Source organism: Lepisma saccharinum, chromosome 17 (genome assembly GCF_977018435.1).
Source record: "Lepisma saccharinum chromosome 17, izLepSacc3.1, whole genome shotgun sequence".
Classification (NCBI taxonomy): Eukaryota; Metazoa; Arthropoda; class Insecta; order Zygentoma; family Lepismatidae; genus Lepisma; species Lepisma saccharinum.
In genome coordinates this window covers 32,456,599-32,483,536 of record NC_139245.1, presented here as the reverse complement: position 1 = coordinate 32,483,536, position 26,938 = coordinate 32,456,599, and the positions used below count along the sequence as shown (strand labels likewise).

At 38.6% G+C, this 26,938-nt stretch overlaps 3 protein-coding genes across 3 annotated transcripts in view; 1 reads left to right on the top strand and 2 right to left on the bottom strand.

Annotated features, from left to right (window-relative positions):
- The window catches only part of JMJD4 (jumonji domain containing 4), a 308,681-nt gene extending 308,053 nt beyond the window's left edge, over nucleotides 1-628 (bottom strand). Inside the window, exon 1 of the mRNA XM_083139287.1 lies at nucleotides 623-628. The gene's annotated coding sequence lies outside the window, so the exon portion shown is untranslated. The remainder of the gene's footprint in view (nucleotides 1-622) is intronic.
- The window catches only part of Maf1 (repressor of RNA polymerase III transcription Maf1), a 44,500-nt gene extending 39,183 nt beyond the window's left edge, over nucleotides 1-5,317 (bottom strand). Inside the window, exon 1 of the mRNA XM_083139292.1 lies at nucleotides 4,416-5,317. Within this exon, the coding sequence (XP_082995418.1) occupies nucleotides 4,416-4,498 (83 nt within the window). The 5' untranslated portion in view covers nucleotides 4,499-5,317. The remainder of the gene's footprint in view (nucleotides 1-4,415) is intronic.
- Nucleotides 5,318-5,419: 102 nt separating this feature from the next.
- The window catches only part of LOC146001666 (uncharacterized), a 147,159-nt gene continuing 125,640 nt past the window's right edge, over nucleotides 5,420-26,938 (top strand). Inside the window, exons 1-2 of the mRNA XM_083139283.1 lie at nucleotides 5,420-5,587; nucleotides 12,061-12,235. Of these exons, the coding sequence (XP_082995409.1) occupies nucleotides 12,086-12,235 (150 nt within the window). The 5' untranslated portion in view covers nucleotides 5,420-5,587; nucleotides 12,061-12,085. The remainder of the gene's footprint in view (nucleotides 5,588-12,060; nucleotides 12,236-26,938) is intronic.

The following is a 26,938-nucleotide window of genomic DNA, read 5'->3' as shown; positions in this document are numbered from 1 at the left end:
AAACTTAAAGTGACTCTTCTAAGAATCCAACGTTTTTTTAACTGCTATCCCACTCTCTCGTGCAAAATGTCTATAACGTATGTCTTGTACTCAATTGACCAGCTTAATTATTGTTTTCAAAATATAAGTGCCAAACTCACCAATTAATATCTCAAAGCCTAGATCACTTTCATATGCATTCCTTTTCTACTGGAGTAGGGTAATAAACCTGAAGTAAACCCACAGCAAAAGGGCTAGTAACTCTGCCAAAGTGACCAATATGCAGCTTATTTTTCCAGCAGAAACTGTGTGTGCTTTACAATAACGAAACAACAACAGGCAGAATGGTTGCCAATGCAATTTGGATCTTACTTTTTGCGTTCAGTCATGACCGAAAACATGGTAAAAATTGGACGTCTAGAAAGCACTTTTAGAGCATCACAGACTGAAATTTGGGCATAAATTACGCACATATGAAAGCTATTGCGAGCCCTGAATATCAGCAAAATGCAGGGACTTATTCAGAATTTGCCATCTGGGGGTGTAAAAGTAAATTTTGAGCCAAACTGACCATAAATTAGGCTGGTAACATTATAGTATAGGGGTGACTGATTTCTTCAAATTTACAGGAGAAAGTACTTACGGAAATCATTTTCTGTAGCATTGTGGAAGTTCGTGAATGTAGTTTTGATCCATTTTAATGTGAATACATGTTGTTTTCTGCAAAAATCTCTGTCCGGAACGCTGTTTCTGCTGCACATTTGCTTTCTGCACGAGAGCACAATGTTCCGTGAGTTGGATGACGTAACCCTGTAGTCATTGTTTCAAACTCTCAGTGTTTTCACTAGAACATAACGTGTCGAGTATTTTTAATTTTCTTATATTTTTTTCAACTATGCTTGCCTAACCTAACCTTACAAAAAATGGTTTTTGGGGCTAACGTCAATGGCTTGTGAGGCTAACGTAAATGGTTTGCAAGGTATTAGCATAATTTCAAATTCGGGCACGAAAGTAGGTATTTTCCGGTGAACAAGGTTGCAACACTGCAAAAATCGACAAAACACTTGCACAACGCGCCCTGAACCAGTACGCTATCGCCTGCCTAAATGTGTTACAGAATCGAAATAACAAGTAACAGTAAGTACTCATAAATGTAAGAAATAGACATTATCTTAATTAGAAATGCATTATTTCACCTTAGGAAATCTTCCGCATTCCAAAATAGTACGTTAGCAATGTAAAAAAGTACGAAATATATGATTTATAGGTGTCACCACCATACTATAATAGTACCAGAAGTAAATTTTGAGCCAAACTGACCATATTATTAGGGCTCTGTGTTAGGGTTATGTTGAGGAAAATTGGGGAGTGTTAGGAACTGTGAAGAAATCCCTAACTAAGCATATTTTAGGCACATAACTAAAAAATCAAGCTTTATACTTGGGTATAAATTGAGTCAACTGCTATATATGGAATCTGGTGTTTGAATATTAACATATTTTTCTTGGAAATTCATTATCCCAGTTCTCGAAAAATCTTCTTGAGCTAGGTGCCAGCTCTGAAAATCACGCGCCAGGAAACCACCTACTAGCAACTGTGCATACTATAAGAAGCTGAGCCGGTCCCCGTGGCGGAGCACATCGCGTTACGACACCAGGGGACCCGGGTTCGAATCCTGGCCTGGGCACAAAGGTTGAGAGTTTTTTTATTGTTTGAGTTGATATTTTAAGTCCACTTTATGCACACAAAGGCTAATTGGGACTGGACCTACAGTTTAAAGTGGGATCCGAACCACTATGTACATCCACTGGGTATTGAACCCAGGACCCCTTGATTACAAGGCAAGTACGCAACCACTGCACCATCGGGGAGGCCCTAGGTTTGCGAGTGTTCATTCATCAATTTCATCATATCATACAACACATCCCCATCTTCACAAATTAGCCAAAAGTGGCACAAAAAGCGAAGTAAAATAAAGCAACTCAATCAATCTATAAGAAGCTGAGCATCACCATATTCAAAACATCGCTAAATCATGTGGGAAATGGGGAGTTGGGGGACAAAGAGTAAGAACTTATTACTGATTCTACGGAATGTTCACAACATTGATAAAAAGATCATTTGCTAACTTACGCTGTACTGAAATTTTAACTTAGAATCTTCAAAATTTCGTACACGCAAACTTAAAAAACGGCAATATTACAGCAAGAGATCAGTCGCCAGGTTTGAAATTTTAGTTGCCATGGCGACCTTGATTTTTCGAGCCCTGCATTATCCTATTTAGTAAACTCCACATGATTCTTTACAAACGGCATCTGTGTGTAAAGTGTGTCACACAAAGGGGTTTACAATATTTGAATGTTAATAACAGAGAAAGTATTAAGATAACCTGATGGAACTTGTTGTATCTGGATCTGTCGTGATTAGTGCTTGTTGCTATTCATTTGTTTTTCTTGAACTTCAGTTGCCAGTAGTGACAAGCAATTGACAAGATGGCTGGGAACCTTGCCGTTGAGCAACGGAAGTGAATTTTAAAGTGTTTTTTGGAAATGTGAGAACATGAAAGAAGTGCAGAAACGATGGCGGGCAGAATTTGATGTATGGACTTCTTGGGGGATCTTGTGACAGTTTGTACCACTGCTTCCATCCCTCTTTCGTCCGATACTGATTTCTTCCTGCCACACCGTCACGCCCCAGATCACACACAGTTCCTTCCCTCTCAAACTTGTCGCGTAATTTCGTAATTGTTAGACGTGACGGTAGCGCAGCATCAAATTCTGCCCGCCATCGTCTCTGCACTTCTTTCATGTTCTCACATTTCCAAAAACACTTTAAAATCCACTTCCGTTGCTCAACGGAAAGGTTCCCAGCCATCTTGTCACAACTGGCAACTGAACTGAAATTCAAGAAAATAGCCAGAAGATGCACTAAGATCATATAACCTCCGTTACCTGTATGATAAAAAAAAATCTGAAAGCCGGTAGCAATGATTCGCAGTCTTTCACAGTTGGCAACATATGAAATTGAGAGAAAAGGATTAATATGTGGGTTTCCATCAAGGTGGATTGGTTTAAATCTCAATTTTAATCACATTAGATATATAGAGTATATTTAGATTCCATGAAAGTGTGCCATGGCATTTTTGTGGACTCTGCGAGATACAAGGACACTACAAAAGTATAGACTGGTATCAGTGTTTAAATTTCAACCAATACTTTTCAATACCGTTACATTGGTATTGACTCAGCCTATATATGTATTTATTGGTGAGGTGTGACTTATGCACATTGTCCGCAATATCACAGATACTGTGATTGCCTTTTATCCCAAGCTGTGTGGCTTGTGAAAGAATAATGTTCAAGAAGTGCAGTTTTAAGACAACCTAGGTAATTTAAAATCTTCATGTAAGGGCTTTCCGAATGGCCAGTCACATAATTAGTTTTCACAGCCCAAGTTCCTTTTGTTTTATTGCAATTTCATCATGTTACGTATGCATTTTTTTACATGGTTTGATTTCTATCTACATCTGTTAACACATACTGCAGAGTTTTAGCGATTACTTACTGCATGTTTCCTTGACACTATTTTTTTTACTTACATATACTTCTATATAATTCTTGCCGCCAAAATGTTCAAAGATTTTGTTCAATACATGCTTTCGTGGGTAGGATAGGCAGGTCAGGTTTAGTTCTCTTAGCATTCAAATAAAATCCGTAAATGCTTTTGAAGTTAGGTTAGACGGTAGTCTGTGTCAAGCTCAAGCATGCAAAATGAAGGGTTTTGCGCAAGGTACCTTTAACATCTAATTTTACCCATAAATTAGACTTTTTTAAAATTGAAAATTAAGCTGAGTAGTTTCAAGAAGGTACAAATTACTTCTACATTCATTTCTACTATTCTATGATACTTCCTGTTGCTTTTATCATACGAGAAGGCCTTGTCCATGGCAGAGCGTGCATGATTCCATAAGGTAATTTAATTTTTTTTCCCCAACAAATAACTTTTTTTTAGAAATCCAAAGAGTGCTCATTAATTTAAGGAAGGTTCAAATTTCGTGTAACAATGATTGCCAAAACACTACGATACGATTAGTCTTTCTGCTACGTTAAACGAGACAGTGCTAAATATATTCCTAGCAACAGTCAGTGCATATACTTCCGTTGGGAGAATTTATATTTTTGAGCAGCCTAGTGTACATTATACAATAAATGTTTATTATGTTTAAATTGTATGTTATCACTTTGTCACATAAACTGGGCCCGGACTTCATAGTTGTCATTAAGTGAAATTCAAAAAACACTGTTGTTTTCTATATGTATGCTGACTGGTCACAACAGTATATAATGCACAGAAAGAAGTAAAGTAACAACAGACATTATTAACATCATTATCATATTTCTTCAAACTAGCTAAAAGTACTAAGCTCAGGTACTTACCTTCCAAATATTTTACTGTCTCCAGTCTCAATAGACAAAGCTGTATTAATGGCTTCAAACCGTGTGCTTTCCAGCAGCTTCATTTTTCTCTTCTATGTTTTTGACAAGTGCAAGGCAAGAATTTTAGAACTGTTGTTCGAATCTTATGTCGACGGACCAGTGTACGCTTAATATAATGCTAACCTGGTCAAAGACGTACGAATTAAGATCTCTTTGAAAAGCGTGATCAAGATGCTGACAGTTACATATACTTGAAACACGGCAGACACCTCATACATGTATATACTATGCTGCCCCACAGAGAGCTAAGGACAACTTCACTTTTGAAACTTTTCCTCACGTCTCGGACAGAAAAAGAACAGTCAATAAAATAGCGAAAAGCCGTTAAAGCACGGTAGGCATCCCCTCAATGAAAAGTTTTTCAACATTCTTCTCGGGTGTATGAAAACTCCTTTTCGTTTAGAATGAATCAAACTGTGCGATACAGGAAACATAGGCTGAGCTTCTTGATGAGTTAAATCGTCGGTTGTTTCGAGAGGGGACATCCCAGAAAGACTATATCAAGCTGGCTTCTATTGGTTTTGAGTCTAGTTCTGTTAAATGAAGCACCAACACTTCACTTACTTCTAACACGGAACGTCAGTGGATTTGAAGTTGTTTACAAACACAAAACGGAGACTAGGATGAGAACTCTTCACTGACGCTATCGACACTTTTCGCACTTCCCTTCTAAAGATACAACTGGTGAACTTCACTGTATCTTCAGAAGTAATTCTATCAAATTACTTAAATAAGAATCACAACATAACTACACAAGATATTGTTTACTTCTCGTATTCAACAACTCTTGTCTCAATGACAGGATTTTTCAGCTGTAGGTTCTTCCGTCAATCAAGGGTATTCTTCCCACAATGCACCGCAATTCTCTTTAGCCTCTCTCGCAGGTCACACAAGCGCACTGCGCACAGGACAAGATTAGTGCCCGGCGAGAGGGTTGTGTTTACATCTGTTGTAGAGTTCGTCAGCTTGTCCAGCAGACAACGTGTTTTTATTTGGTGGGCCTGTTCCGTGTGTTTTTTGAAATGAATAGTGACGGTAGTTATGCTGAGGGAATTGAACCCTGATTCTTGTAGTTCTCAAAGAAACTGGATGAAGTTGTTATGAAGGAGTTGGTGAGATATATATTTGCTTTTAACCATAATAGTGTCAATATGGGTTCTTACAAATGAAATTTGATACCGAGAGCAAAAATAGACAGCCTTATTCTTTTCCTTACAAACGACCGAATTAACTTAAGGCTTCTTCGTTTTTTATATCTGTAATGTTAATTTAATGAAGTCACGTTTTAAAACTAAATGTGTTAATTGAATATAATCTCACAAGACACGTAGCAATAAGCGCACGTGCGTTCTCAAGCGGTGGGCTGGATGGGTTGGAATAGGAATTAAAAACACTGGGTTTCTGTTAAGGATGAAAGACGAACAGGTACACTTTGTATATTTCAAATATATGCACAGCTTCTAGTAACGTCCATGTAGTTTGTATGTAGGGATACCAAAGTGCAAGGACATTTTGCATTTTTTTTTGTTTTATTTGTGTGGGTGGAAATTCTCTGCTGGAGACAACTAAGTTACTGAATAAGGTAGAAATTCATTGATAACGCCTACATGACATGGAGCGAGTTGAGAACTTAATAGTGGGAATAAAATCAGTGATATCAGTATTTGATGTATGTCAAAAGCTGACAAAGATATTTCGACCAATATGATACTGTCATTAGAGCCACTGCAATATATTTCTTATGTGAGTATGAGAGGAGGGTAACAGTATGTATAGTAAAAACACATTTCACTCGTTTATTTCCTAATTATTTACATTTGTACTTACCTGTTATGCATAGCGGAACATTTTTGAACGTGGGATTTTGCTTTTTACACTGAAAAAAGCGTAATTTTTCACATTACAAGTATTTATTGTTTGTTGCTAATTCGCTTTCCTTACACACACTATGGCCGGCAAATCTTGCTTCACGTTGTCTATCGTCAGCTGATATGCAGTGTTTCCAAACTTATTAACCGAAAAATGCCACACAAACTATTCACAGAAGGTTTTTAAGCGAAAATTGATCCACAAAGCATTCATGGAAGGTTAGGTTAGGCAAACCAAAAATTAAATTGGAAAAAAATAATTTAACAATGCAACCTTCTCATGTCATCTTGTAAAACTACCGCGTGGTTGCTACACTAACAGGGTGTTACATAATCGAACACATGGAACATTTGATTCACGTAGTTGAATGTAATGGTGGCAAGAACTATCGTGCATCGGAGATACATTTCAGTCAAAAAATACATGATTTACCGGCCGAATAAGTTGAACGAAGGGAGAAATCACTTCCCCGAGCTTCCAAAAGTCTACAGAAACTCAGTTCCGTAAGTAGTTTCTCCTGTAAATGTGAAGAAATGTGTACTATAACGTACTGTTACCGGGAGCAGAACAAACTGACCATAGGTGCTATTATAATTCGAACTGGTAATTATTATTTTTGACACTTGAAGCTTTACCACTTTTGGTAAATTTCGCATATCCGGAAAACAGATGAAATTTGCTAGTTCAATTCATTTCAATATTCGCACTTACGTATTCTGCATTGAGAAACATTGTTGAAGGTGGCATTGCGCTTATTTCACGGAAATAAGCTCTGTTTGCGACATATCGAGTAAGTTTTCTTCGTTGTTTCTTTCCTTCCGTAACACGCGAAATGGCGGTCACAGTTTCAGTACCATAGTTGGCATGCAGTGTTTCCACCCCACTCCACCCAAAAATACCTACGTAGCTCCACGAACCATTTCCGGTTAGGTTAGGTTGGGTCGCATTTAGGTTAGAATAGAAAAAAATGTGTAGCCCCACACACCATCTTTGCATAACCCCACAAAACATTTGCGGAAACGTACCTTCTTCAGTTACAAAAACACATGTTTGGAAACACTGACCGGGATTATGTCATCACACACAGGCAACATCCAACAAGGAAATGGATGCAACAGCTTTCATGCAACGGTCACACATTTATATTGAAAAATACATGATTTGCCGGCAGAATTCAATGAACGATGCAAGAAAACACTTCCCCGAACTTCCACAACTATAAAGAAACTGCATTCGGTAAGTAATTTATCCTGTAAATTTGAAGATATCCATTTTCCGGATATGGGAAATTTACCAAACTTTTAATGTGATTGACAAGATATGCCATGACTCATAGTTGTGACACTACACTGTGAGTGTAGACACAATGTCTCCTCTCATTGTCCTGTGGAAAACAGGCTGAGTGAAAATCACACTCTACAAAGTAGATCTCAAGCTCATCCTGCTTCTCATCTTACCTGGGTAAGATGGTTGGAGCATAATGCTGATTACACTGTCAACCCCAGTAATGGATATCGTAATGTTGCATCTACGTAATTTATTAATCTTGGATATGACTGGAAACTTAAATCATCAGGTACATGGACACTCCTGTTCCGGTAGCAGTAAAGTTTAACCCTCTCAAAGGTGCTACTTTACCTGAAGAGAGAATACTGCATATATGTCATTTCATGTATTTATGTCAGTACTGGACAGGCAGTTTTATTACATCTATTCATTGGGGTTAAATTTTTCCAAAATTTACTGGTGATATTTTGGTAAAAATTTACTATCCTTCGGACACCTCTAATTTTTCGTTTCGTCAATTTTTGACATTCGTACTTACGTATCTGCTTCGCGGAACATTCCTGAAGGTGTATCAATGTTGTTTTTATGAAATTAATTGCATTTTTTCACATTACCAGTACGTCTTTCTGATAGGCCTTTTCGCTTGCCTGAGACGAACTAACCTAACCACGCGCCAATGGTTCGTGGGGCTAGCACCAATGGTTCGCAGTTATTTCCAATTTCTAGATCCTGATACTAACACGACACCAAATTTTAACTATGTTTCCTAACCTATCCACGTGCCAATGGTTCGTGGGGCTAGCTATTCTCTGTCGGAGAATTAATTTTCAAGGAACAACGTGAATTTCAGCTATGAAACATTCCCACATCACACAAAACACCTTCCCGATGTTCGACAATGCTACAGGAACTTATTACGGTAAGTAGTTTCTTCTGTAAAAATAAATAAATGTGTCCGAAGGATAGTAAACAAGTACCGATATTTTAATTCATGACTATCTTTCTACATAATTGAAAAGTGTGACAAAATTATAACCACATTCACACGGTGCTTTTTTTCGACCGTAATGGTGTTCTGGTATCTTTATTTGCTCATATTGAGTGCTAGTTCCTATTTTCCGTTGATTTGTATGGGACTTTCTGCTGCTTCAAGTTTTTCAAACTAGAGAAGCTTTTGACATTTATTGGCACTGTTAGCAGGTTTTTACGTGCACTGCATATATTGGGTTAGCAGATGAGAAAATTCAAAAACAGAACATATTTAGATTTCACAAAAGATTTTACAGAAGTGTGGGAAACCATTTTTGTAAGTCGTCATTAAAACTGCATTTGCGTTTTGGCATGGTTCAGATTGCTGATCGACACAACTTCACTTCTCCACAACTAAGAGCAGTAGTTACAAATTATGGTTTATTTATGAATTCTGATGTAATTTAGCTCAAATCAGAGTGATTCTTATGCAATATATTCTTACCTATTGTTAGAAACTCGAGGCTCACCGCAAGTCGCGGTAGATGTCGTAAATGCAACAACAGAATAGACACAAACATCCAACAATTTTTCTTTGTTGGTAGAAAAGTTTATTGTATTTGCGCTTGCAACTGAGAGCATTGGGAGCCACATGCACTTCTGTTCTAAACAGTAATGAACTGACTTGAAACTTGTTGACAGAGCAGAATATTTTTAAAGAGAAGAGAGAGGCTTCATACAGGCAGAGCTGGACTCAGTGGTCCTGTGTCCTAAATTATTTATGCCTTCATTATTGCAACCCCTTTTAAAGTAGAATATATAGAATGTTATAAAAACTGAAGTATACTGTGGAACAGCCATGTGAGAGCCACGGCCTGTCAAGACCTTTTGTTGGGTGACTTGCCAGCATGGCAAGTCCTATTGTTGTTTGTCTGGGTTTTGTAACCAGAAGGTAAGTGTTATGCTGTTCAGAAATTGTACATGTATGTGCATATTGCTTTATTCCTCTTGTAGTTTATATTTGTCACTAGAATTTAAACATGTTTTAGATGTAAAATTTTTGGAGGACTCGTCAGGCCCGTAGTCAGGAATTGTTTGTAGGGGGTTAGTCAATCCTAGAGGGGTCAAATTTTTAATAGATTGTCACATTGGCAGATGTAGCAGGGTACACAGGCACTTGCCCCCTTCCCCAAAAGAGAGAAGTAACGGAATAGGTATGATATCTTGAAACTCCAACGAATAAAAACAACTTCGAGCAATGTAAAATTACCATATTCTGGTAATGACCTTTCCGGATTGCCAAAGAATATAAAGATAAAGTTTAACATAAATAGGCTAATCGGGACTGTATCTACTTGATATTTACAGGTCTATAATATTAATAGACGATTAATATGTACCAACAGCTTTGGGCGCCTCTGCAAAACTGATTAAGGGAGAGCCCTTCATAAATCGTGCTTCATAATGTTTCCCTCTTGTTTCCAGGATGCAAGATTTTTACGTACAAAGGAATCTAACGAGAATCCAACATTTGTTATGGAAGAAAAATCGAATTAATTAAATAATAATGGTTCTATATTAATATTATCTACACTTTGATGAATTGTGTAAAAAATTGTAATATATTTTTTTGTACTTGCTAAAACATGGGTCTCTCAGTCCACCGTGGATTCTATTTCCTTCAAAGGGGATACTCTTGCGTCACTACAGACAATATTTGCCTACTGGTTACGTTAACAATTTTCCAAAATATTGTGTGAATTGTATTATATTATAGGTGAAATACATGTGTTTGACACCTGACAAACAAATAGGAATCCCTTGTTTGATCAATGGCTTCTTGGATTACAGTGTCTTCATTAATATTTCATATTAAGTTTCAAAGAGAGGGATTGATTTAATAGGGCGCATATAAATTACGGGGCGCCATGGCATTCTCTTTAACATTTTTTCCCCCCAATATAGATCGTTTGGCTCCCAGGACCGGCCCGTGCTGCCCCATAGCTATAGTTCTGAACTTGGACTATAAGAATTGCAGAGAATGGGAGCGAAGCGAGATAAATTTGAAATCAAGCAGGCAATTGCCCCCTGCAAGTGCCTATGGCCATCTGGAAGGAAAATGCAAGGAACACTTGAAAACTACATCTTGAGTATCCATTTGTCCTGCTATTCTTAGATTCTCCTAGTCTTGTTTTTTTACTTCAATGTTTGCTTCCCCCATCCAAGGTCAGCTGGGACAATGCCCCCTGCCTCCCCCCTTGTTGTTGCAGCTCTGTTTGTGAGTGTCTCTTCATCAATTAGCTAGAAGTGGCAGGAAAGCAACGCTAAGTTAACAATAATCAAATATCGACTCCCTCTCTCTACCATATGAATCTCTATTACCAAAAGGAAGCTTTGGGAAGCATAAATTTTAGCAATTCAAAGTTCATAGCCACACATCCAAGCTCATTGGGCACCTTTAATACAAAACTACTCAAAATGTCACAACTGTTTTAGATATTGATAATTGAACCCATGCTGAAAAAAAGGGGTACATTTCTAAGCACTGATATTTTATTTGCAGACACCCTACAGGTAGTTATACACATAAAACAAATTTCAAGCCTTAGACTAAACCCCTTCATTAAAAAAAATTGGGCTTAAAAATCCAATTTTTCAACTATTGTTACCCAAATTTCCACCATAATTTTCATACTTAGGATGCAATTTTGAGCAAAACATACTTGAATATCATAGAAAGTATACTTCATTAGCTACAAAGTGAGTTTTATTTCAAGTTTTTGAGATATTAATGTTTCTGTAAACTGCTTCATGAGCAAAAAATGCCATGCGGCATGTTGGAAAAATGGTCACCGCAGGAGAACTAAGGAGAAGGAAATTTTCAAACAATGGTTTTGATATCTAGAAACATTTACAACCTACGTACTAAAAATGATTTTTTTCTAAAATGGTCATGCAACTAATTATTTTAAAATTGTTTGATTTGGCATGGAATGACCCAATACACTTATTAGGTGTTTTAATGTGATAGTAGGGAATGCCAATGCTCAAATTGTCTTTGGGGTGTAAGGGGTGACACTTTTCTAAGACATCCAAATGTCAAGCTCCCTTCCACATAGCACACCCTCTGCATTTTGCAGTCTGGCGTCTGGACTCACAGCCAGTATAATCCTCTCTTTGGGCTTGTGTTGTATGCTGTCATTGTCCTTTCATCCATTTCGTCTTATCACCATTCATCCCCATCTTTGCAGTTAGCCAAACTGGCAGAAAAGCAAAGTAAATCCACCAGTAATTTTTTTTTTGTCCTGTTATAATGTAGGCAATGAGTTGTGCAGTAGGATTATGTATTATTTTACACAGCATTTGTGTTTTAGTTAAAATATAAATTAAATACTGGTAACTTTGATATTAGTTATTGTGATACAGTATGTGAAGAGTATAGTTTCTGTTTTTATTTTAGGGAGGAATATCGATACGGTGCAAAGATGGAGGAGTGGTTCTATCGACCTCCAGTGCTAGTTGGTGAACGTGTGGTATGGCTTGGAAGTGGAACTGGCATTCCACAATGTGGTGTGGTGCGCTGGATTGGACATCTTCCAGGCATGGGACCTGACCTGAGTGTTGGCCTGGAACTGGTATGTATTGGTATTCTATCCATCTCAAACTGCATGTAATACTCTGATCACAATAAGAGACTGGGTATTCCATTCCTTTCGTTAAAACTAAAAACCTATGGTGCAACAGACCCTGAGGGCCAGGGTGTGCCTACCGACTGCTGGCCTCACTCCCACCCACCTGTGGGAAATCATCCAACCAGTTACGGTGTGACATGTGGTCAGCATGACGAAGCCTCAGTCATTGTTGTAGGTTTCTATGACCGGGTTACGATACTCATTTATAGCTACCCAATTTCCTCACGATGGTGGGTGGCCACCAGTTCCATTCACAGGCCGAAATCTGAGAAGGAAAGTTGTTTTGCTTCCCCCAGGAGACTCAAACCTGTGCGCATCCCAAAGCATGACGTGTTAGACTGCAGAGCCACGGTGCAGGGACCCGTCGTTGAAACTAGTAGTTGCAAATTGCGGCTGTTTTTAGTTTGGCATCTATAATTTATTAGCTCACTAAACTTTCTATGATCTGGATAAGTTAAGAATTCAGACAACTTTTCCTGCAAATGTTGTTATTCTCTGGTGTAAGGGATGACCTTTTGAGATGGCACTAAAAGGTCAACCTCACTTCCACATAGCTACAGTCACTGCAATGTTGCAGGCCAACAAGGCAAACATTCGGTTTGCAGTGTTTTTTTGTGAACAAATCAGCGTGATGTTGTTACCCATGAAACTAGAATTAAATAATATTTATAACCTAAGTAATGTAAGGGAATCCTAATGTACAGTTTGTTGAGAGAGTTGAGTTTAACAATGCGCCGATGATAAATTGAGCATCTTGGGAGTAAAACTTAATAAGCCACACATTCCGTTCAACATTGAATTGGATTCAGTTACTGCACAGTCTCCGGTTTGCCTGTGAGGTTCAGGAACACACAGGAACATCTGGGTAAGCTATAAGCCACAATGTAATGGACAAACTTTTACCTGTGTTTTTCTTGGTTTCATACTTTTGTTGGTTATAAAGTTTTACTCCTGGGCCGCTTAAATTCTCAGTATATTAATGTATTTTACTAAAATGTGTGTGCATTATATTTTGAAATGTATTTTTGATCCATAACATAGTGAAATAAAACCAACTCAGTGCTTCTAATCTGCCAGGCTGGATATTGGGCCCTAGTATCAATTATACTGGTTGTGAGATGTTCTGAAAATTTTCTTTTAAATACGAGGGCAAATCAAAAAGTATTTGCTCCTAATTTTTTCCTAGCTTGTTATAAGTGTTATTACAAAAGCGAGATATGCAGTAGGCTTTTCTTGGAACGGCCCTATTGTAACTTCTGATTTCTTCCGTAGCACGGTGCTGTTATCACTTGGCAAAGATGGCCGGAGTGCTCAGGAAGTCCATGCCATATGAGCAGCTATGCGTTATTTGTTTTTTATGGTCCAAAGCGGACAACATTACCCATGTTGATGAAATGGTGAAAGCTGATCGACGTGTTCATCTGAAGGACACACCACATCATGCTCTGCTGTTTTGACTCGGGAGTGTAATGCAGTATCCACGATTCATCGCCAGTGACAATGAGGGCCAGGAAAATGTCACCCTTGTCGATGTAATGCTGCAAATGGTTAAGTGACATGACCATTCACCTGCCCTTGTGGACATCATCAAGAAGCTTAGGAACCCACCGACACGACACCTTGTGGTATCCCAACGAATCGTGAACAATGTCGTAAGCACTACCATAGGAAATGCCAAGTTCAGTGGCAATCTCCTTCAGATGAACACGTCGATCAACTTTCACCATTTCATCAACATGGGTGATATTGTCCGGTGACAGCAAGGAACGAGGTCAGCCCGATCGCTCATTGTCCTCCAGATTTTCCCGTCCATTTTCAAACTCCTTACACCACCACTGCACACTTCGCACTGATAAATACTTGTCCCCATACACTGGCTCCATTTCCCTATGGATATCTGAGGTTGTTTGTCCTTTGCACTATAAAAAACTAATAACACTTCACTGCTCATATGGCGTGGACTTCCTGAGCAATCTGACCATCTTTGCCAACTGATAACAGTGCCGTGCCGTTCCAAGAAAAGCCTACTGCATCACTCATATATATATCTCGCTTTTGTAATAACACTTATAACAAGCTAGAAAGAAATTAGGCGCAGAGACTTTTTGATTTGCCCTCTGAAAATCAAATTAATAACATACTAGTTTTAATGTTTTCTGAGGTAATATTTAATTTCACTCATACCTTATAAATTAACGCATGAAGTTTAGGAAATTTAGAAAGGCACTTAGGAGTAAAATTGTTGGTATTGGAGCATATACCATGTTTTTGATGGGGAAAAGGGACAAACAATTATATCTCATGTAATGCGCAGTAAAATTCAGATTCAAGAAATTACTTTCTTAGTTGTAGGTTGTAAAGCTGTTGCTATACTACTGATCAAGATCAAATTACATCATACCTATTCAATGAGTCACCTGCGGGTGTGTGAACCAAGAATAGAACATAGTCTTCTGTATATAATGAGTCATCAACCCATGCCACTTTCCCCCTTCTCCCTCAACTGTTTTTAGCATCCCAAACTACCTAACTTCTATACCACCTTGTTTATTCTGTAGTAGAAGAAAGCGAGATTAAAATTATGTTATGGATTTGCAGTGCTCATAAAGTTATTTTCTATTATTACTCGCCTGACACATGCCGCTGGCAATTTATATTTATTTATATTTGCCCCTCTTGATACATATACAGGCCCTTAGTCAGGCAGGGGTCAGGGGTGGCTCAGCCAGACCCCTTGACATTAGGTAGAACTATTTTGTATTCTAATTTGTTTGAGGTGAAGAGTGAAAATGTGGACAGAATATCTTAATTTGTTCACAACTTTGTTCATTCATCTTGTTTATGAGCAGAAGTCTAAGCAGCGGCAAGTGTTTAGAAGATTCTATAGACTTTAGAAAGTTCTTTCATAGAGAGCGTTCTTTATCTGTACCTTCCCTGTAGCAGGCTCTCGTTTGACAGAAATCTGTGACTTCGATGTCTTTATCCACATTCCTTCCACATCTGCGTCAAATGTCAACAGATCCAAAGTTTTATTGCTTTGACCGGGGATGGAATGTACGGTAGGCACTATGATTGAAATGGATATTGTACATTTTAACATGTATGATATAAATATCTGTATCATAAAAAATAGTATGGAGTGTGTATTAAGGGATGGTATCAGTAGCAGTCATTAGCACTTCAAGAGATGTTTTACAAGATATAGAAAAGAACTGTAGTATTTGTATGATATTTCAAAATTTTATATTTTAATGCACTGCCAAACATTTCACTTATGAATAATATTATGCTTTTCCATTGACCGTATTTTCGATTCATTGTGAATTTGCTAAAGGGACCATGTCAAGAAATTTAAATACCTTTTACTAGTAAATGCACTTAGAAAGGAAGAAAAAAACAGGGGAGGAGAAAAATACAAATGCAACAAAACTTAAAAATACTGACAAATAAACTAAAAGCCAAAAATTGCCGAAAAATGTAAAATAGAAAGTGTTTTCATGCTCTAACTGAAGGGATGATATCAGATTTAGCATTGTTTTTAAGAGTCAGAAAAAAAAAAGATTTTTCATCTACTTCCAGACTGTAATTACTAATTATGACCATTGAAAGAGTTGGAGGGAAGGAGGCGGCTTAATTATCTTGCTGAGGGATCGTATCGTCCCATATCTCCACTTTATAATACACACAAAATCAAGTTCATATTTCGAAAATGACTTGCAGTTTTCCACCATTAAAATAAGTTTTTCATGGTTGAAGTTCATTAGGATAAACTTGCAAGGTATCCAATTGTTTTAATTTCACACATATTTTATATTTCATATGTTAAATATCCCTTCCCTCTCTCTTGTCCTACAGTCTTTGGGAAAAAGGTAAAGTTTCTTGGCAACCGGGGTCTGGTTCAAATGACTCCTTTTCACTCTCCTGTTCCTACTTTAAACAAACAACAAAGGACTTTGTAACTAAACAATTGCTTGTTCAAGGCAAGGAATTTACATACAATTTACAAAATATGACAAAATACCAATAGAAATGTTGATCATTTTTCCCTTTCGGCGTTTCTCGATTTTTCTGAATTTGTTTCCTCATAAAAATTGCCATGAGGAAATTATAGACATGACATTATGTGTGAATTGGCTTCTTCAGACTGGTAGCAAATTTTAACATATTTTTCGGGAGTGTATCGTTGGGTGTAAAGTTTATCCACCATGCTAAGAAGTTAACATTGGTCTCTGTATTTCACAAGGTGAAAGGAAATAGTAAGAGGAAGTTGTTTCGATGATGGAAGGAAGTCACATGCCACGAGGAATATGCAGAATCAAGTTACGTAAAGCGAAATCTTTGAAAGTGGTTTAGAATATTTCAAAGTTAGTGGGGAAAGTTTGTTAGATCTGATACTCGTACTTTCTGCTGAGATAAGAAAAACATTTTAAATGCAAAGCAGTGACGAATTAATGATCATTATGAGGTTCTGATATAAATAATTATTAGTAGTTTCTTATCGCATGGGCCTCTGTTTCAATAACCATTTACTTATGTTAATTGGCGAATTACTCTTAGTTTTAGATGCATGGTAAGATGGTGGTTAGGGGATTGACAACAGTCCGAAGGAACAGACCAAAAATTACCAATCTTAGCAATTTGAACTCATTAAACTCTCGCCTTTGTTACAGTAATGCACTACATCACTACTTAACATAGCTGTATATGCTTTTTTTAGTATATCGAAATAATTAATATTTTAGGTGTCAGTGAAGAATATAAACAATATATAACGTAAATAACATTACATTTTGCATCCCGAATACATATATGTGATTTGTGAATTAATCATGATGTGTGTGTTAACACAACATATGAACAATAACAAAAAAAAAGTTTTAACCAACTGCTCTACGTTAACTTGACAACGTTTTGCCCTTAAAAACATGTTGACGTTTATGAAGACTCTCACCTTCCTGTGTTCCAAGCTCATTTTCTCAACAATTCATGAAAAATATTATTTTTTGAGAACTGTTCGATATAATGCAAGGTATTGTAAATAAAATGTTGCATAAACTCCTCACAAATTTCCTTCTTTCTGCACAAACTTGATGGCAATTTTCTCCAGGTGGAGAAAAACTGTATTCAGTGTTTCAAACCCCTCTAATTTCAAATCGAGCAAGCAGAATCGTAAAAATTCCTCAAGGTTATTTTTCCAATGTATTATTTCTGTTTGATTAATAGCGGTTTATAGTTTCTAAGTTCATGGAAAGTGGGAAATTGAAAACCTCTCAATTAGAATTAGAATTAGAGTTAGAATTCTTTCGGGGCGTTCAAATAAGATGTTGCGAACAGTACATAGTCCTGTAAAAATAAACTGTTCTTATGCTGTAACAATATCAGTGGTATCGGACTGTTGATTTGAATTTAGTTACCAATACCAATCATATCCATTCTGCACAATACTGTGCAACATTTACGAGCCAAACCACCATTAAAATTATGCAAAATTTGTAATGTTCATTGATTGTTGTGAAAACTGCACAGAACAAGCCGATTTGATAATTAAATGGCCACAATTTTGATGTTTTGATTATTGGGGATTGATGGAATACTTATGTATTAATATGTATAAGTCATCTTAAAATTGTTACAATGTTCAAGCATTTTTATTGGTGAAAATGTGTAGCAGTTTAAGATGGGCCGCACCTACCCAATACAACTTTTGCGATGCTACCACTGTTGATGCATATGCAGCTCAACTCTCCCAACTTTTTTTCCCCTACGTTACCTTTCCTCGTTTTTTTCAAAACAGCGGTACTGCAGAAACAGTGTGTTCTTTGTGCTCCATTGTAGGGAAGGGATGGAGCCGATTTCACTGTGGCTCGAGCCACATCAATGGAGGAGAATGTACACGAATGTTCTTTTCTTTGTAGTCTCTTTATATCTGTTGGAATTAGTACTCTGGCATAAGAACCCAAATTGATTGGTAAATAAATCTTTCTGAAATGATATCCTCAGCTTAGATGCAAGACACTAACGCTCTCTGCAATGGTCATCAGCGTTTGTTTCATTCCTATAAAGCAAAATCAAATATGATAAATGTCATATTTGCATGCTTAGCATGGCAATGTCATTCTATGCTTTTGAATATACTGATGGTCCAAATGTCCATCAATATTCATTATGACATTTACTTGCTTCAGCCACTACTACAGACGAATATGCTGCTTCTCAACTCTTCATCCAATGCGACACAGACACTCACTTGTGAGACCTGAGTCTGATTAAATACGGCCATGATATCACCCATTCTTAATTGATACTGCTAGTACTATTGCTACGACAACAAGTATTTTGATCTTTGCTCTCAAAAATTCATACCTTTAGATAGTAGTGGCTTGATACTAGTTGTGTTTTCTTCTATTATCTCCTGTGCATAAGAATATTTATCTACTTCCAAATGTAAACTACACTGCTTAATGCCACATCTGAAAACCTTATAATGGAAGTATAATGATGTTTGACTTCACTTTAGTAACTGAGATCACTGGAGACAAAGAGATGTAGCTCGAAGAAAGTGAGAGGGTAGATCTTAACTTTGGCCTGCCACCAGTCGAGAAGAGGGAATATGAAGGAGACAGAGTGTAGCTCTCTCCACACTTACCTGGCCCAATTGTCGCTGGCTATCCGCAGGCCTCACGTCTATGTCGCCGTCTCGTCCCAATGCTTCTGGCATCCTTGGGTGACCAAACTTGAAGGTGGAGCTTACTGTGCTGTACTTTCGTTTCTCATTAGTATCTACACCCCCACTCCCCACCTTTTCATGGAAAGGTGACTTTTATTATCCATCACAATTTGCAGGTTTTCATTCCTGTACTAGTGTGTTGATTACCTCTTATCAGGTGGACAAACCTGGTAGCAATGGAGGATTGTCCGTGCTAAGCCAGCGGTATGCTTGATGTTGGTTGCACGATTGGGTCAGAATACTGTGTGGAGAGGTGGTGTATTATCATGAATTCAGCATTTCCTCGGTCTTCCTCATCAATAGATATAAAAAATATTTTGGTCATCGCATTAATAATATCTTTGAGTAGTGATCGTTTCAATTTCCAGATAATAGCATTGTATTAATTTGCCACCCTAAAATAGTCTGCCCACTCTAATAGAATAAACACATGATATATATATATATATAGATAGATAGATAGATAGATAATGCAAAGTAACAAGCTGATAGAGAATTATAGCATAATTAAAGCACACAAAGCAGCCTTAACAATTGACTAACATAACTGAGTTTCACTTCAGAAGAGAAGAACGTTCATTGTTTCACGATTAGGAGATGCCGCGTGCTTTTGGTCAGTCCGGTTTCCATTCTTGATGATGCTGTTTTGTTTTCTTTGTTTCTTGTAACAGCGGCATCTTTGGTAATTTATTTTTCCTTTGTTGGACTTCATTTACAATTGAGCAAATCGATTTTAACAGCCTTGGTTCATTCTTAGTGTACACGAGCAGTGGCAGAGTTCGTGCCATGGCGGTCTATTATACCTGTACTATATTTTTGTTTTCATTAGAAGAATTATTTTTTCCTGACACATTTTTTTTTTCATAGCCCTCTTGAAACGTCACTCTATCTTGAAAAGTTCCAAGGGTCGGTCCTGGCCATGGCCCACCGAACCAGAGCCCACCTAAAAATAATTTATCCACCCTTAAGCTCACCCTAAGGAAAAATTCTCACAATGCTACTGGCCTAGGAACAAACCCCTTGCTCCAAACTACCTGTTGATCAAAACTTGCCAAGTGGCAGGTAATGTGTGGTCAGTATGTCTAGTCCCATTGCTATTCTTTCCGGGCTTTCGAGACCAGAGTCCGAGGGATCCCTGGTTTAATACCCTGGTGGGAACAAATTGCACAGTGGTTTGGATCGAACTTTAAACTGTAGGTGCAGTCCCAATAGCCTATCTGTGCATAAAATGGATTTAAAGAATTGAATCAATTGAGACAAGAGTCTGCTAATATTGCTTTCAAGTGTATCCCCATGTATCATCCCAGTGATGGGTCATCTAAAAAATTTTAGGTAATTGAATTTGGTACTGCTTGCCCAAAAGGTGATACGGCTAATAGTTAGTGTTAGAGATTTATCTTTAAAAAACTAAGCATGATTCATCTTTCTTTTATATATCTTTATATTCGCATATAACAGAACCTTTCTGTTGCTCATTTTGTAATTTCATTTGTTTCTGTATAACTTCAATTGTTTATTTTGTATATATCTAATGCTTTAAGAAATCTGCATCTTTTGCACTAGGCAGTTTTCTGTGTTTGTGTAGAAGCTACTCGGGCAACAGCCGAAAATCGTCGTGTCGCGGACAATTATGGATAATGTAGGCCTTATGTGGCTACATTTCATTCGAGGCATTTCAGTGAAGTGCAGTGATATGTAATTGATTATCACAGGAACATTATAGTGCTCGATATCCTTTCACTCAAGAACTAGTGGTGTGTTATTGTAGCACTGACTTCCAACCTAATGTAAACAGTTTCCCTAGTCAGGAGTGCAGGAAAGTGTAATTTACGTGTTTTGTGTATATATATTATAATACAACATTATAGTTAATAGTAAGTGCCTGTATTTTCTTTACATCTGGTAAGATCATTGTGGTAAACTTAGCTCTGGTGTGATATAATTCATTCCAAAGGGATTGTAAGTGTTTACCGACAAATATGCTTACATTTTAGGGTAGGGGTAGCGTCTTCGCCTTGTAATCAAGGGATCCCAGATTTGATACCCAGTGGAGGCACATAGTGGTTCGGATCCCACTTTAAACTGTATTTCCAGTCCCAATTAGCCTTACCGTGCCTAAAGTGAACTTAAAACACCAAATCAATCAATCAATCAATTTTAGGGTAGGATCCTCATTCAGTCAGAGAGATTTCACCAAATGAATGCAGGCTTGTGCAGCCTGTCATTCTGATAGGGTGTGAAACATTATTGTTGATTGGTTCATTCCCAAGTGACATCTGTAGCACATTGGTTGTCACTTCAGTCTGAAATCTCCCTAAGGCTACGTGGGGTGTCTAGAAAGATCATGAAAGTGTCTGAAATAGAAACAGGTAAAGTCTGTTGGATCAGCAGTTATTGACATTTGTAACTTACTTGCCTGTGATTGATGATGCCAGTGAGATGGCAAAACCTCAGACCTATATGTACTTTTATTGTATTATAGTGTTAATGTATGTAATTTGCTTCTCCTGGTAATTCTGATTGGCGAGACTATGAAATGGGGTGTTACATGTTAAATCCTTTTCATGCTTGTTTTCTTACATTTCTCAATGTTGTATGAGGGGCAGTCAGATGAAAACCGAACACCCACCGTAAAATGCATTCCTCGCAAAAGTTGGCAACACTGTTGTGTGCTGGGCAGAGCGGTAGCGAAGGGTTAAGAATATTCAGAGCATGAGACTCCCAGGGTTCATTCTTCTCCGCTGCCACTCCGACCAGGCACTGGGAAAGGGTAGCTGCCATTCTCTATTACTATTGTTGGTAAAAAGAATAAAAATAAATAGCTGTGAATTTATACTATAATCTATTCTAGAATTAAATAAACAAAATCAATAGGTACAACTCTCCCACCCATTTTTTGTTTACATAAACTAAAACCCCATTGGCCAAGAAAAAAAATTGAAATAGCTATTTGAAATTTTGAGTTTAGTTCAGTTCGTGCACGTTCCAGATTCAACTAGATAAATTTTAGGTCCACACGCTTAACTTCACATTTTCTCAGTCCGTGAGGGTCTAGTAGACGCGGGGCGATAGTAAGAAATGCCACTGGCACTACTGAAGTCGGGCTTCACTTACTTGTCTGGATCAGCTATCTCCCCTCGGCGTAGCACAACTCAATGGAAGATGAGTCCTCCCATCCACTGTACTTGTGTTCTATCCACTTCACCACAGGACACAAAGGACAACGAAAGTTCTTCTCCTTCCCTCACTTAACACAATTTCACAATCCTCCTCTCGTCAGATCTCAAAACACACTCTCTTGGAAAACGCACGTTTTTCTCTTCCAACACAATTTTCTTAAAGAAGGGGAAGAGATAGCCAATCAGTTCGTCAGTTTTATCGCCCTTTGGCTCCTCTGTCGTCCCTTGGACCAATGGTCACCCGTCTTTCATGGTTCCATTTAACATTTTGCACAAAAAGAAGAAAAAAAAGTCACTTCTTGGAGACCCCTCTTTTCACCACACACACAACTGCCAACTCGTGTCCTTATTTACCCCTAACTGTTCCTGTATAAAATCTATGTTGAAGCTATTGCACTCTATTATTCCATGTATAAAAACTCATCACGCCTATGCAATGGATAGAGGATCCGATTATTAATTATTTGAACAAAATTATGACAATGTAAAGTTTAGTTAATTATATGGGGGTTTGGTTATGCTGGATTCTGGGGTGTCGCTGGAATGTAGGAGTTGGGGTAGCCGTACGGCCTCTCTGTCTCCTGGGTCGGCAAAGAAAAAAAACAAGAAACGGTCGACTAAGAAAAACGAAGAGAAAAAAAAAATGATGGGCTTGCCAATGGAAAGAAAATACGAAAAATCAATAGCATAATCTACTAATAATAACAAAATAAAGGTGCGCAGTACAGATGCCCCCCCATGCGAGCATACGTAGAAGGACGTGGGTTCGCATGGAAGTAGTACGCGCTGAAGTGATGTTATGTAAAACGACAATAAAAACATTATGTTTGAAAATTTACAAAGATTATGTACTTATACAGCATCAGGCCACAAAACTATACTATTTCTATGTGCTGCGCTGCTCGCTACGACCTATCAATATAGTAAATTATGCTGGTTATAATATCCAATGAACGATTACATACATATTTATATTAATTTTCTTGCAATACTAACATGAATACAAATTATTACTTATTTCAACTTGTGCAACATTTCCTTTTAAAACAAAATATAAACGAGACATCGACATTACTTAAAAATATTATAAAACGAACATAAAATATGATTGATTTCAATTATCTATGCCACTATTAATTAAGTCTTATACATTCAAACCTTCATGACAATTGCTACATTTTATATAAAAAAAAACAACATAAGTTCACATAGTTTTGATATCGTGTCTATTTATCTTCCTGGTCTCTGTCATCTTCCTTCCAGGTAATGTAGGGCCTGAGGTTACTGGTGTTATGAATCCCCATGTCTCTTCCTGTTTTGACATCCTGGAGCGAGTACACATTCTGCCCCGTAACCTTCGCCACCTTGTATGGGCCCGTATACAGGTGAACAAACTTCTTGCATATGCCCTTTTGGGGGTCAGATACAGGGAATGTCTTCTTCAATACTAAGTCACCCTCTGAGAAGACAGTAAGTTTTCCCTTGTCGTATCTGGCCTTCCTCTTCGCAGCAGCTTTCGTGAGGTTGCCTCTAGCAAGTTCGAGTTTAAGCTGGTAATCTCGTTCCTCTGACAGTCTGGGTAGCTTGAATAGCCTCATCAGCTCTTGCTTAGGACTCCGACCATGGAAAAGCTCATATGTTGAAAACCCGGTCTCCTCTCTGTGCGCCAGGTTCAAATATTTGACCACATCTCCCACGTGTTCTGGCCACTTTTTGTGGTTTTCACTGCTGTATGCCCTGAAGAGTCGTGACAACTCACGCATAGATCTCTCCACAGGGTTGCTTTTCGGCGATTTCACACTAATAAACTTCACCTCGATTCCCTTTTGTTCCAGCGTTTCTCTCCATTTCTTGCGTTCTTGTGAATTGCGTCCCTTTGTCGGTCAGCACTGCCTGTAAATTCGGACACATCAAAAGGAATTCGTTAATCAGTTTGTTCAGGGTAGCATTTGTGGTGGCCCTTTTTATGCAGTATACCACTAAGAACTTGCTAAAAACATCCTGCACAACAAAACAGTATTGTAATCCGTACTTAGCCACCGGCAGCGGACCATACAAGTCACAACTGATTAGCTCACCAGGTGTTCTGGCTAGAACTGGGAACATTTCACCTTTTACTTTAGCTTGTACGGCTTTTGTCCTTTGACACGTATCACACGCGTTTACGTAAGCTCGTACTTGCTTTCTTAAAGCCTTCCACGTAAAGAATTCAGTGATTGCCATTAGTGTTTTCTTTTGACCAAAGTGCCCTAGTCCATGAAAATATTGAATGACCTTCTCAGTCAGTGACCTCGGCGTGCAAATTTTGAGTGCCCCCCCTTCACTTTTACACAGGACATCATCTTTTAATTGGCATTTTTCTCTGTTCTCTGTTGTGTCTCCATTCGTTTCGCCTTGTTCCAACTTTTGTATTATTTCTAATAACTCAGGATCCCTTCTTTGCATGTTTGCGACATCGTGTATTCCACGAATCAAATCATCAGGTGGTCGTGACAAAATCGCAGCGACTATTTCACATGGCAGTTCTGCGTCATCCTGCCTATCATTCGGTTTGCTCCACGGGTAACGGCTGAAATAATCCGCCATATTCGAGCTTCCCTTGATATACTCAATCAAGTAATCAAAATTCTCCAGCAGCATGAGCCACCTGCTCACTCTTGCATTCGTGATGCGACACCTCAACATAAACTTCAATGCTTGGTGATCGGTTCTTATAATAACCGGCAATCCCCAGACATACACTGCGAATTTCTGTAGCCCAAATAGAATGCTAAGCAGCTCGCGTTCAGTAATGTTGTATCCGCACTCAGCTTGATTCAACACACGGCTGGCGCACCCAACGATCCTAGGGTTGCCCTCGCTGTCCCTTTGATACAGAATAGCAGCAATGCTTTTCCCCGAGGCGTCACTCTCGAGGAAAAAGGGGGCTTCCTTCATCGGGTGCTTGAGCATTACATTCTTCATGAAAGCCTCTTTAATGGCAAGCCAGGCCTTTTCTTGTTCTGGTCCCCACACGAACCTTGCACCCTTCCTCAATAGTGCTACCAGTTGCACCGTGAACTCGGCGTACCTGTACTGAAAGGCTCGATAGTAATTAAAGAATCCTAAGGCTGATCTTAACTGTTTCACATTTCGAGGCGCCTGCATGTCGTGAATGGTTTGCAGCTTTTCCGGATCCTTGCATATGCCCTCCGGACTTAAAACAAAGCCAAGTAATTGAACTCTCTTCCTTACAAACTTGCATTTCTTTAGCTTTAGTGTTAGTCCTGCTTCCTTTATCTTCCTCAACACCACTTCCAAGTGTTGCAAGTGAGACTCAAACGTATCGCTGGCCACACAAATGTCATCGCAGAAGTACTCGCAAAACGGTTGCACCTCGCTGCCAAGAACCATCTTCAAACACCTCACCGCTCCACTCATGGATGTCTTCAGGCCAAAAGGTAGCCGCGAAAAACAATAACACCGACCTTCATGTACAAAGCCTAAATAACGTTGGTGTTCATCCTTCACTTTTATTTGCCAGAAAAATGACGTAATATCAATGCACGTCACATACGGTTTTCCTTCACACTTCTGTAGAATCTCGAGGGGTGAAGGAGGGCTGTCATATTGTGATAAAACGCCCTTGTTACAAAATCTTAGGTCGAGACATACTCTGACCTCGTTCGAGCCCCGCTTCGGCACTATAGTCAGCGGCGATATGTAAGGCGTGTCACTCGGACGTATTATACCCCATTTCAACATATTTTGTATCTGTTGCCTAACTTGATCTCTCACTTTTATTGGTATTGGGTAGATCTTTTGTGCGAACGGCTCTTCGCTGGTCATGGCAATGGAGTGCTCATATCCTGCAACTAGTCCAGGTTCTTCACTGAAAACGTCCATGTGCCGACAGAGGAGTTCCTTCAACTCTGTTTTCTGCACATTTGTCAAACCATCAGCAAGCTGCACGTGCTGTTGCATATCTTCCAGGGTAGCGCAATCCTGGCGTTCCTTCGAGATTGGCTGCCTATTTTCCGCCGGGCGAATATCATTATGGCTGAAACTTTTGCCCAGGATATTTAAATCTGCCACTATGCTTAAATTGCACAGTTCTCTGCACACATCGCTGTTTTCCTCTACCACGAATGGGGCTTCCACACATTGTCCATCTCTCTTCATAACCAGCATGCTCGCTGCATAATTAATATTCGCGTGATATTCTTGTAACACGTCGCTGCCAATAAGGAAGGGTCTTACGAGTGCCTTCACAATTAGGCAATCTATTTCAAATTCTGCCCCCGATATGTTTACCTTTAGCATCGCTTGGGCGATAATCTTGCTGGACTTGTTTCCAAAAGCCGACACCACTCGTAAATCACCCACCTTCAGGAATGGAATAAGCGGATTTTCCTTTATTAATTCTTGCCAGAGGTCTTCACTCAGAACCGTCGCCGTGGACCCGGAATCTACCAAAACCTTGCAGGGTCTCCCCTCAACCAATATTTCTATTTCAGGCAAACGTGTTTGTTTCACTTTTCGTTTTGTGACGTCATCAACCTGGAGGTCATCAAAAATGGTGCAAATAGCATTGCCGTTGACGGGTTCCTTACTCTTATCATTGTCGGTCGGAAGATAATCTGAATTAGATATCTCATATTCCTTCACCTGCGTTTCACATTCATTTTCATTTAATCTGTCTAATTGGTCGCTTCTCCCTCCGTCCTCTCTATTTCCATCCGAGGTGCTGGAGATGATAGG